The sequence below is a fragment of the Podarcis melisellensis genome, assembly GCF_964234715.1.
Source record: "Podarcis melisellensis genome assembly, chromosome: 11".
Lineage (NCBI taxonomy): Eukaryota > Metazoa > Chordata > Lepidosauria > Squamata > Lacertidae > Podarcis > Podarcis melisellensis.
This window is the reverse complement of record NC_138543.1, coordinates 40863038-40875391: the sequence shown is the minus strand read 5'-3', so window position 1 is coordinate 40875391 and position 12354 is coordinate 40863038. Positions and strand designations below refer to the sequence as shown.

The 12354-nt window shown below is 42.7% G+C and overlaps 1 protein-coding gene across 1 annotated transcript in view; it reads right to left on the bottom strand.

Annotated features, from left to right (window-relative positions):
* Positions 1-2568: 2568 nt before the first annotated feature.
* Positions 2569-12354, bottom strand: part of ANKRD55 (ankyrin repeat domain 55) — a 38999-nt gene continuing 29213 nt past the window's right edge. Inside the window, exons 10-12 of the mRNA XM_081929470.1 lie at positions 11835-12348; positions 9709-9810; positions 2569-4369 (exon numbers count right to left, since the gene is read on the bottom strand). Coding sequence (XP_081785596.1) covers positions 4089-4369; positions 9709-9810; positions 11835-12348 — 897 coding nt within the window. The 3' untranslated portion in view covers positions 2569-4088. The remainder of the gene's footprint in view (positions 4370-9708; positions 9811-11834; positions 12349-12354) is intronic.

Sequence of the window (12354 nt, the reverse complement as noted above, 5' to 3'; positions counted from 1 at the left end):
AGAAAGCAAAGTGGCTGTCCAATGAGGCCTTACAAATAGCGGGGGAGAGAAGGCAAGCAAAATGTGAGGGAGATGGTGAAAGATACAGGAAATTGAATGCAGATTTCCAAAGAATTGCAAGGAGAGACAAGAAGACCTTCTTAAACGAGCAATGCAAAGAAATAGAGGAAAGCAATAGAATGGGAAGAACCAGAGATCTGTTCAAGAAAATTGGAGATATGAAAGGAACATTTCGTACAAAGATTTCCATAATAAAGGACAAAAGTGGAAAGGACCTAACAGAAGCAGAAGACATCAAGAAGAGGTGGCAAGAATACACAGAGGAATTATACCAGAAAGAAATGGATGTCCCGTATACCCCAGGTAGTGTGGTTGCTGACCTTGAGCCAGACATCCTGGAGAGTGAAGTCAAATGGGCCTTAGAAAGCACTGCAAATAACAAGGCCAGTGGAAGTGACGGTATTCCAGCTGAACTATTTAAAATTTTAAAAGATGATGCTGTTAAGGTGCTACACTCAATATGCCAGCAAGTTTGGAAAACTCAGCAGTGGCCAGAAGATTGGAGAAGATCAGTCTACATCCCAATCCCAAAGAAGGGCAGTGCCAAAGAATGCTCCAACTACCGCACAATTGCACTCATTTCACACGCTAGCAAGGTTATGCTTAAAATTCTACAAGGAAGGCTCAAGCAGTATGTGGACCGAGAACTCCCAGAAGTGCAAGCTGGATTTAGAAGAGGCAGAGGAACCAGAGACCAAATTGCAAACATGCGCTGGATTATGGAGAAAGCTAGAGAGTTCCAGAAAGACATCTACTTCTGCTTCATTGACTATGCAAAAGCCTTTGACTGTGTCGACCACGGCAAACTATGGCAAGTTCTTAAAGAAATGGGAGTGCCAGATCACCTCATCTGTCTCCTGAGAAATCTCTATGTGGGACAAGAAGCTACAGTTAGAACTGGATATGGAACAACTGATTGGTTCAAAATTGGGAAAGGAGTACGACAAGGCTGTATTTTGTCTCCCTGCTTATTTAACTTATATGCAGAATTCATCATGCGAAAGGCCGGGCTGGATGAATCCCTAGCCGGAATTAAGATTGCCGGAAGAAATATCAACAACCTCAGATATGCAGATGACACAATCTTGATGGCAGAAAGTGAGGAGGAAATAAAGAACCTTTTAATGAGGGTGAAAGAGGAGAGCGCAAAATATGGTCTGAAGCTCAACATCAAAAAAACAAAGATCATGGCCACTGGTCCCATCACCTCCTGGCAAATAGAAGGGGAAGAAATGGAGGTAGTGAGAGATTTTACTTTCTTGGGCTCAATGATCACTGCAGATGGTGACAGCAGCCACGAAATTAAAAGACGCCTGCTTCTTGGGAGAAGGGCAATGAGAGGCCTAGACAGCATCTTGAGAAGTAGAGACATCACCTTGCCAACAAAGGTTCGTATAGTTAAAGCTATGGTTTTCCCAGTACTGTAGTGATGTATGGAAGTGAGAGCTGGACCATAAAGAAGGCTGATCGCCGAAGAATTGATGCTTTTGAATTATGGTGCTGGAGGAGACTCTTGAGAGTCCCATGGACTGCAAGAAGATCAAACCTCTCCATACTGAAGGAAATCAACCCTGAGTGCTCACTGGAAGGACAGATTGTGAAGCTGAGGCTCCAGTACTTTGGCCACCTCATGAGAAGAGAAGACTCCCTGGAGAAGACCCTGATGTTGGGAAAGATGGAGGGCACAAGGAGAAGGGGGCGACAGAGGACGAGATGGTTGGATAGTGTTTTCGAGGCTACCAGCATGAGTTTGACCAAACTGCGGGAGGCAGTAGAGGACAGAGGTGCCTGGCGTTCTCTGGTCCATGGGGTCACGAAGAGTCGGACACGACTAAACGACTAAACAACAACAACAATGACCTTTGTGAGATGGAGGAATAGGATCTGAACTTCCAGAGAAGAAGGAGTAACCTGAGAAGAAGGAGCAGATCCCTCTGAGCAGGAAATAGGATTGTGGTGGAAGAAATTTTATCTGCCCATAGGTTTGTGCGACCTCCTTTAGATAAGAGTATGGAAATCTGTTTGTATAGTTATGCCTTATTCTTCTAGCCACGCTAACTGGCAAAGGAACATTATTATTTGTTTATTTCTAGAAGGAAAGCAGGAAGGAAGGAAAATGAATGGTGGACAGTGCTCTATTTGAAGGGCTGACTGGTCCAAGTCCAGTTTAAAGATAAAGAACTGCAGGAAGGGAAAGTAGGGTCCTGAGGATGCCCACCAACAAACAGCACACAAATCACCAGGCCACAGCCTTTCACACTTTGGTGAATGTGTTGTATATCATGACATATCTTTACGTACCAGGCAAAAACATTCTCTTCCTCCCAGACCTATGGCTAATTAAGCAATCTATGTGTGTGTGTGGGGGGGGTTATTGTTTTCGTTTGTTATTGTGGTTTGCATATTTTTGTGTTTTTATATTGTAAACAGCCCTGTGATCTTCAGCCGAAGGGTGATATTGAAATTTAATAAACAACAACAACAACAACAACAATGCCACACATGCCCTTGTAGCAAAAAGCCCTAGATAGCGGTACTTTATTTGTCATGGTGGTGCTGGCAAAACTGAGGAACTGTGAACAGAGCAATATAGCAGTGCTGCTGTAATGGCTTGAAAAAGCACCACAAATAAGTTTAAACTGATCGTGTGGAGAAATCCCCAAGCGCGTTTGCTGAATGCAGATATGTACATTTGCAAATATATGCATTATATATATTTCTTTTGCAATCGTCAACTATACAACTGAAAAGGCAATGCTCTTCGTTGGTCTGCCCTTTTCTGCACTATATTTAGCACAGAGATCACAGGGACCAACTGTTCCTAGCACAGGAAATGCGTATTTCTTGACAATCCAACATCAAGAAATTTGTAAAGTATGAGTTTTATTTATAGTTCATAGATCTTCTACAGTCATAGTCAACATTTTCTTTTACCGTTGGTTTATATTTTGTTTCGATATATTAAAAACCTTTGCCAATTAAAAAGGAAAAAGAGGAGAAAATCCTAGCCAACACTCAGGGTACAAACTGCTGGAGGTTAAGAGTGCTTAACTCCTACTAATTAATGCAAGCTTCAAAATGGTCTTACAGATGATTGAATTGGGTCAGCCATTTGGCCTGGTTTGCACAGGAAAACAAGCCTGTTTGCCTTAAACCATTCTTTAATCATGAATGTGCTTGCTTCCTGCCATGCTGTTCCCCTTGCCATTCCTCTCCTGCTTATCTCACACCCCCGCCCCATACGGCACCCAAATAAGCCATAGTATGGCTTTCATCATCAGAACCTGGATCGTGATTTTCTTGGTTCAAACAAACCATGAGCCACAAAACAGAAAAATACAAAGAAGGAATAGAAGCAGGGCAGGGGTGTTCTTAATTAAACCATGGTTGAAGACAACCTGTAGCCTATCATGATGAAAGAACAGGACCATTGTGTGGGGATAGTTCTGAAAGGCACTTACCTGGGTGCATGCTTTATATAAGGGACATCCTGTTTAAAAGGTTCTTAGCCTGTGTGGTGACTAAGTTTGGAGCATTTGCACATGAACATGGCTGCCATGTAGGCCACAGAATACTGGCATGTAAATGCTGCATATGTACGGTATGTCTTACAACTCCGTTAAATGTAATACCTGGTGTTTGGAGTACCTGCACAGGTAGATCCTTTTGAGTGGCCTCCTGAAGGTGGCACCGTATGCAAATCAGACCTCAAAGAGATGTACATGTGCTAAATATTAAATACATTTGACTGGGCACTGGAAACAGGCAATCTTGCTTGGCTCCTAAATAACAAAGTTAAGAAAAACTGTGTTTTCATCGTCTCCCTTCTGTTTCCACAGCACATTTGCTAGCACTTTCCCAATATATTATTAAGTTAAATAAATTCCCCCAATTGATTGCTGCGATAAGTGCTGCATGAATTTTAAAACAGTCTGTTTGCTAACTCTCTCGTTGACAATGGATTGGAAAGCAATGTGTACATTTTTTTTTTTTATCTGCCAGTTGTTGGACGGCCCGGGATTCTTCAGCTAATTGTCGCTGTTTGATTTGCAGTGCGATTGGTTAAGTGCTTCCACGAGGCTGGGTTCCTTCTGGCTTGGAATGGCAGGCAGAACTCTGCTTGTTCGGAGAGGCTCTGCTGACAGCACTGGTAAGAAAGAGTACAGCAAATTACTCCGAGAGAGTCCTGCTTTGGGGGATTTTGTGGTAAGTGCTGGTGGGAGAACAGAGGTGCCAGTTCGTAATGAGTTTAAAGACAATGTCTTTGTCTCCTTGACACCCTGAGAAGCTTGGCTGGGTGGTAGCTGGGCTGGAAGAAAGCAAAGAGAGAAAAGTGAGAGAACAAACCAAGAGATAATGCAGCTTGTCAGATGTATATTTTTTAGTGCACTCTAGTGGGTTATGCTGCAGGCATTATGTATGTATGTATGCTCATAACTGCTTTAAGATGCACCATCGTAATATTGGAATTCTGCTGCTCTGTCTAACTATGCACACTTAACATATCAACTGTTCTTGCTTTCCATGGGCAGAATGGGTACTTGCCCCTTGCAACCACCAAGGCAACCTCATCCCTAATTTCGCATATATGCTAATTAGGTCTGAACTGGTTGTGATGAAGAAGCAGGCCCTGGAGTTGTACTGGACAGCTTGATGAAGATGTCAGCCCAGTATGTGGCTTTTGAATTGAGATCATGATATGTGGAGGGATAGGTGTGTCTGACATCCCCTTATAATTCTCTATCTGTAGTCTCACCTAGAATGTCACAACACAAACTAAAGTTGAGCATAGACAAAACTGAATTCATCCCTGTTCTGTGGTGGCTCCCTGTTTGTGGAATGCTCTCCCTAGGGAGGTTCTCCTGGAGCCTTCATTACATATCTCTAGGCACCAGGCAAAAGCGTTTCTCTATAGCCAGGCCTTTGACTGATTGAACAATCTATGGCCTTTTAAATGTGCTTGTGAGATCGGGGGTGAGGGGTTTGGTTTCCTTAATTTGTTTGTTTTGTTATGTATTTTGTGTTTGTATTTTGTAAATGGATGTTGTGAACTGCCTGTGATTTTCGGATAACACAAATCTAAATACAAATTTAATAAACAACATTAACTTAAAACCTTATTTCCTTAAACTTCTTCTAAAATCCCGAGTACTCCTTTTGCTGCTGCTGCTGTTCAGTCTTGATGTTTTAGTTTATGCTAATCTACGGGTGGCGTTGTGGGTAAAACCTCAGCGCCTAGGACTTGCCGATCGCATGGTCGGCGGTTCGAATCCCCGCGACGGGGTGCGCTCCCGTCGTTCGGTCCCTGCCAACCTAGCAGTTCGAAAGCACCTCCGGGTGCAAGTAGATAAATAGGGACCGCTTACCAGCGGGAAGGTAAACGGCGTTCTGTGTGCTGCGCTGGCTCGCCAGATGCAGCTTGTCACGCTGGCCACGTGACCTGGAAATGTCTCCGGACAGCGCTGGCTCCCGGCCTATAGAGTGAGATGAGCGCACAACCCTAGAGTCTGTCAAGACTGGCCCGAACGGGCAGGGGTACCTTTACCTTTACCTTTTCATCTATACATTAACTGTTTTGCAATGGATATGCTTTTTTTAATAAAAAAAACAACAAAACCAATATTACACATATTTGGCCAGCTTTATTTTGATATAGCTAAGAATAGAGATCAAAATATTCTTGCTTCTAAGGCTCTTCATTTTCTCCAACCAAATGCAAAGCAGCCAATAATGAACACTTTATTTGCTAAGTGTGGCAATTACTGAGAGATTACGTGACTTCTGCCTATAGTTACATAAGCAAGTTTCCTCTACCGGGGAGTGAAAGGCATTTGAGTTTGGTTTATTTTCTGCTTCTTTGCAAAACAAATCCCTCCACTCACACCAGAAGTCAGAGCCAAATTAGACATGACACTAATAATTGCATGCAATTAACTGTATGTAAATAGTTGCAACAGGGAAAGTCTGAGGAGATTTAGGAATACGACAAGCGGAGAAGGAAAGTAAAGGAAAGTTTAATTCTCTCTGTCTCTGTTACTCTCCTTATAACATTAAAACCAAAATGCTCAGTCTGAAGTGGCTATCCACATTTCAAGGGATGCTGTCTTTGATGCTAAAGGTACTAAATATCCCAAAAGCAAATAGCAGCTTTGGAGGGGAGATATATTTATTCGTGTTCAAGGCCTTCCTCCAAAGCAGGGGTGCACAGCCTGTGGCCCTCCAGATATTGTTGGACATACTTCTCATCATCCCTGATCACTGGCTATGTTTGCTGGGGCTGATGGGAACTGTAGTCCAGAAAAATCGGAAGGACTGCAGGTTATGCACCCCTGCTCAAAAGAAAACCAAGGTAGCAAGCATGTCAGTACTAATACAATTAAAGATTATCAAAAACAGTTCAGAACAACTTTCTAAACATTCATTTCAGCAATGCCAGAGGCAGAACTTTTAGCCATCAAAAGCCTGGATAAGCAGGAATGTTTTAAAACTTCTCCTAAAAGTTAATCAGAGAGACTGACACACCTTACTAGAGAGGGTGTTCTTCAAATACAGGCTTCCTCAAACTCAGCACTCCAGATGTTTTGAGACTACAATTCCCATCATCCCTGACCGCTGGTCCTGCTAGCTAGGGATCATGGGACTTGTAGGACAAAAACATCTGGAGTTTGAGGAAGTCTGTATGACTGCCACCAAGAAGGCCCTGCCATGGGTCACCACCAACCAGACAGCCGCCAGGTCTCCCTTACTGATCAAAGGGCCTGAGAAGGTGTTGTCAGGATTGGGACCATGGTAACACTTTGTATCTCAGTTTCATGGCTACTTGGGCTTCCTCATAACTGGCCCTCAAAGTCTATGGCCCATGTGCTGGTGGTAGACAGCAAGGTGTTCTTGAAAACGAGGTGTCTGGTGCATAACATCTTTAAATGATGTGTCTGTGTTGTTATTACTGTTGAACTAGCCAAATGCCATCATTCTCTGGATTTCATTGTCCTATTACTCTGTGGGATCCAGGACAATGAGAACCATTCCCTCCAAGACTACTGAGTAAATTTTATCCTTACTATAGCATTTTCCAAAAGTGTAGCTGTTTGCTCCTCCTCACTTTTCAACAATAACTTATTATCACAGGTTTTCCTACAAATAATGATATGTGGAAATATCATTTCCTGAAACATTTAGACACCATTATTCTCTTTTTATGCCAATTCTACTTGTTATAAACACTGAATAACATACTTCTCTTTTGCAGTTCTATTTTTAAGTGGTTCCTCTTTACTTTTTACACCCAATCTTCTTTGTTTTTCTTTAATTTTTACCGTTAAAAAGTTCAGGTTTTAAAGTTTTCTCCTAAGCTATACAGCTTTCCACCCTTTTTCTTTTCGATTTTTTAAAAAACCACTATGTCTTTTTGTGGAGTTCACTTCTTGTTATAATATACATTTAAACCTGAATTTAACTTAATTCAAATTCTCTCTGTCTTGGCAGGAACCCGTTCTCCATAGTAGGAAAAGGCTAGAAATTTTATCTTGATATGCCTTTACTAATCAACATCGTGCTTAATTTAAAAGGTTCTCAGCTCCTCTAATCAACTAATCAAAATGCAAGTGACACATTGGCTCTTATCGGGATGTGGTTTCAGACTGACTGTATTTATATTATATTGCTCTGACAGCTAGTATTGCCTATTTTTTTTCCAGATCACAGTATAGTTACCCATTATAGCTTCAAAATGTGATTCCTGTTTGTACAACAGAATAATTATTAACTTGGGAAACGTATTTTTTTAAATACCAGAAAAGCCATGCAAACATTGTGCTCCAAATAGAGTGCTTCTGCTAGCTGGGCAACTGATATTTTGCCTCACCACTTGCTACTGTAAACCACTGAAGCAACATGCTGACTACTGGGGGAAATTGAGTTTGTGGTAAACTACTGGAGAAATCACTTTGTTTGCAGGAGTTTTAAGTGATTCAGACAAAAACACCAACGTTTGTTTTGAACATTTTCCAGCCAGGCTTTCAACATTACAAGGTCTATACTGTACTACAATATAGTATAGCCTGCTGTTCCAGCACTGCAACAGGAATTTATTGGTGCACAGTACTGGCTCTGATAGTAAGAAATAAAGAATAGGATAAGCAATGGTCACAACCTAACACAGTTCTCGGAAACCTTTGGCCCTCCAGCTGTTGCTGAAATACAGCTCCCATCGTGATGGAAAAGTTTGTTTTTGCTGGGCAGGTTGGTTCACCAAGTGTTTTCTTTTTCCCTGCCAGCAAATGGCTAATGAACGGCAGCTTATGATTGGCCAGGGTTCCAGGAGGGGGAGTGGAAAAGGAGAGGATTTGGAGAAACAGTTTTTGGCTGGGATAGAGGTTGGGAGAATAGGTTGGGAGATAGGGAGTGAGAGGAGAGAGAGCTGATTCTGGGTACTGTAGAAACATCCACACTGAGGAATATATCAAAGATAGAGAAAGGAGTCTCTGAGCTTAGTATGAAGGACAGTGTGTGGTGTCCTGTGAGAGTAATAGGCCAGGAATTAACTGGGAGGCTAAGACTGAGCCAGGAGAAGTAGAAGCTGTGAGGATACAGTCTACTTAGGACTCATTCCAGTGAGGAGGGGCTAGATTCTTCTACAAAAAGAGAAGACTCCCAAACCAGTTAAGAGGGGTGTGGTGATCCCTTGGGTCTGTTACCTGGAGTACCTCAGGAGTAGGGTTGCAAAAGGGGTGTGTAACTGACAGGAAGTACGACCTTGTTTAAGAACCAAAGTATTAAGAGGCAACAACTGTGCAATAACTGAGGAAGAACTGAAGTGAAATAACAATATAATCTGAAGTATCCTATGTTTTAAGGGATGCAGGTGGCGCTGCGGGTTAAACCACTGAGCCTAGGACTTGCCGATCAGAAGGTCGGCAGTTCAAATCCCTGCGATGGGGTGAGCTCCCGTTGCTCGGCCCCTGCTCCTGCCAACCTAGCAGTTCGAAAGCACGTCAAAGTGCAAGTAGATAAATAGGTACCGCTCTGGCGGGAAGCTAAATGGCGTTTCCATGCGCTGCTCTGGTTCACCAGAAGTGGCTTAGTCATGCTGGCCACATGACCTGGAAGCTGTATGCTGGCTCCCTCGGCCAATAAAGCGAGATGAGTGCCGCAACCCCAGAGTCAGCCACGACTGGACCTAATGGTCAGGGTTCCTAATCCTATGTTTTACCCACATTGTGTCATAAACTTCCTTTGTTTAATAAAATCTTTCTTGTTTATTTGATCAAATCCTGCCTGAGACTCCAAATTATTAAGTTTTCCCTCACACAAGTCCCTCAAAAAGATAATCTGGAGTAGTTTGTAGGAATTGGTGTTCTGTGAGGTGGATGCACTATATTTAAGTGAGGGCGGACCCAACGGCACCAGGGGGAAAAAGTGCTGTTGCGCCATCACACCATCAGCCCCAGCAAGCATGGCCATTAGTCAGGGATGATGGGAGTCATAGTGCAGCAACATCTGGAAGGCCAAAGCTTCCCCACACCTGACCTTAAGCGTTGCAGAATATTTTTTAGATGATCTGGATTAAACATTTTTGGGGGGCGGGGGATGAGGAAGTGGCCAGTAAACCATCATTTTTTACAGATTACACATAGATAATACTCTTACCTTTCTGAACACAGTGGTTTAGTATGGGAGCCAAGTTGTTCCGAATGGGGGTTAGTTCTTTTACTTTGGGTCGTTCTAGAATTGCTTGTTGAAAGCTTTTCCCTGAAATGGGAGGAAAATACAGACACACAAATTGTGTTTGTTTTGAAAAGACACTGAGCCTAACAAGGGTGGGATATGGGGGTGGGAGGGCAGGGGGAAAGGAGGGCCCAGATTGATTCTGTAAGCCCCTTTCCTTTCTCTCACCTCCCAAGTGATCAACGAAGCAGTATTATCCTACATGCAGATAGTGCTGCTGTTTCCCTACCTCAGAGCAGGCATGGTTTATCTTGGGGAAAGGGCATAAGAGGAAAGAGTTATAAGAGAAAATAAGAAGAGACCTGCGGGATCAGGTTAAAGACCCATCCAGTCTAGTATCCTGTTCTCATTGTGGCCAATCAGAGGCATATGGCAAGCAGGACATGAGAACAGCAATATTCTGCCCAACTGTGATTCACAGCAATTGACATTCAGAGGCATAATTCTTCTTAAAGAGGCATCAGGGCACAGCCATCATGGGTAGTAAACACATCCTAGACCCGCTAGCTAGCTAGCATAATAAAAATCACAGGCAATTGCTCACATTACATCTAGTTTGGCCTTAAATTTCAAGAACTCCATAAGAGCTTTGCAGTAACAGCAAAATATGGGCTTTTTAACCCATGATGAACATGTATCCCAACCGCACTTTAGGTTTTGTGATACCTTGTAAGATCTGCACCATGAACAACAGTCCAGTGCTCACCAGTTGTGATACTAAAATGTACCAGGATGGCCAATTTTTGCTATAGAATGTGAAGCCAAGGAACTAGTTCTCAGTAGAGATCTCACCAGTGTAAGCTTACAGCTTTCATGAGTTTCCATTCCAATTTTTGAAAGTATCAATTGAAATATAACAGATTGTGCATGCTTGAGCCATGATATTCATGAAAGCAATCCAAGAGAAATTGCCTGTGCCAATGGTAAAACTGTGTAACACACAATCCCACAGCACTAACCACAGACACTGTCATTGGAATAAATGCCAGTTCTAAATCCAGTAAGTGCTCATTTCTAAAAACACAAACCAGAAGCCATTCCAGATGCCTTGCAGATACACACAACCATTTGCTATTATTTTGTGGTTGTGTTTTATGATATACAGTGGTACCTTGGTACTTGAACGGCTTGGCTCCTGAACAAATCGGCTCCTGAATGCCACAAACCTGGACGTAAGTGTTCTGGTCTGTGAACATTTTTCAGAAGCCAAACCTCCAACGCGGCTTCCGCTTGAGTGCAGGAAGCGCCTGCAGCTAATCGGAAGCCATGCCTTGGTTTTCGAACAGTTTCAGGAGTTGAATGGACTCCCGGAACGGATTAAGTTCAACAACCAAGGTACCGCTGTATATTTGAAATATTCAAACTCATCCATCCCAGCTAAAAAACTTGGCTGGGAAAATGAAACAATTATTACCAGGTTCCTAATAACTGTCAAGTTTGGTGCCAGAAGACTAGAAAGAAGGATGGTATTTCACAAATGGGGACATTAGAACACATGCAAATCCGCCCCCATTAATTTATATATCTGTATGGAATAAAGGCTTACATTGTAACTTGGCCATCCATGCATGATGGTAACAGAAGGTAGCGCTAAATTAAGAATTTGATTATTAAAAACAAAACAAAACTGTAATTTTTATTACTGAAAAGTAATATAAAAGGAATGAAATGGTATTATAGTAATGCTATGGCTAGACCAGTGCTTGGAGTGGATCTGGCCTTATTTGAAACAAAACCATCCTACTTACTTGATCCCCTGGTTTGAGTATTGGGAACTAAAAGAGTATATGCATTATTATGTCCAGAAAGGGGGCGGATGACGAGTGTGTGGAAGAGAATGATGTGAACTGTGTGGGGTTTATTCATTCCCACTTCTGAAGAAAAAAGCCAGAGTTCAGCTTAATAGGGGCTTGACTCTTCAGTATGGAAATTGTCATACTGAGAACAATAAGCACAGCTCTGACTGCTGCATGCAATGATGCCATTCTAAGCACTTATGGGCCTTGGTGGATCACATGCAATAAATACAGAGAAGGGGGGAGAATTACCTGATGGAGAATTGGGCAGGTGGGGAAGATGGGGAGGGCACAACAGCACATGACTGGATCTTTCTGGGTACAATCCTTCTACCAGTTTATTATCAGAAGGCATTGCTGTCCAGACTTTACATGTGAGTATTTGGTTAGTGTCAACTTTCCAAGGATTGTCCAGGGTTTGACAGCTGCTCCTTTGATCTGACAAATCATGCTCACTTCTGCTTTTTTGGGACCGGTGTACAAAATGGTGGATGTCAGTACCCAAATTCATGCTAGGAGTTGTCGTGTGAGAAGCTGTTAAAAAAGAATGACCCACAGTAATGGGCGGGAGACTCTGGGCTCTTATTGTTGGAAGGCCATTGCAGTCTGAGGGGTTATTCTCTGAGATGAGGTACTTCTTGGTGTCCGCGCTTCTTCGTTTGAAGTCAATCGCTGTGACACATTCCTCAGAGAAGCCTTTGCAGCTGGCATCCATAATGCAGTCAAATGTGGTGATAATGTCATCCACCTCCGAGGTTTCGTCCCTCTGAGA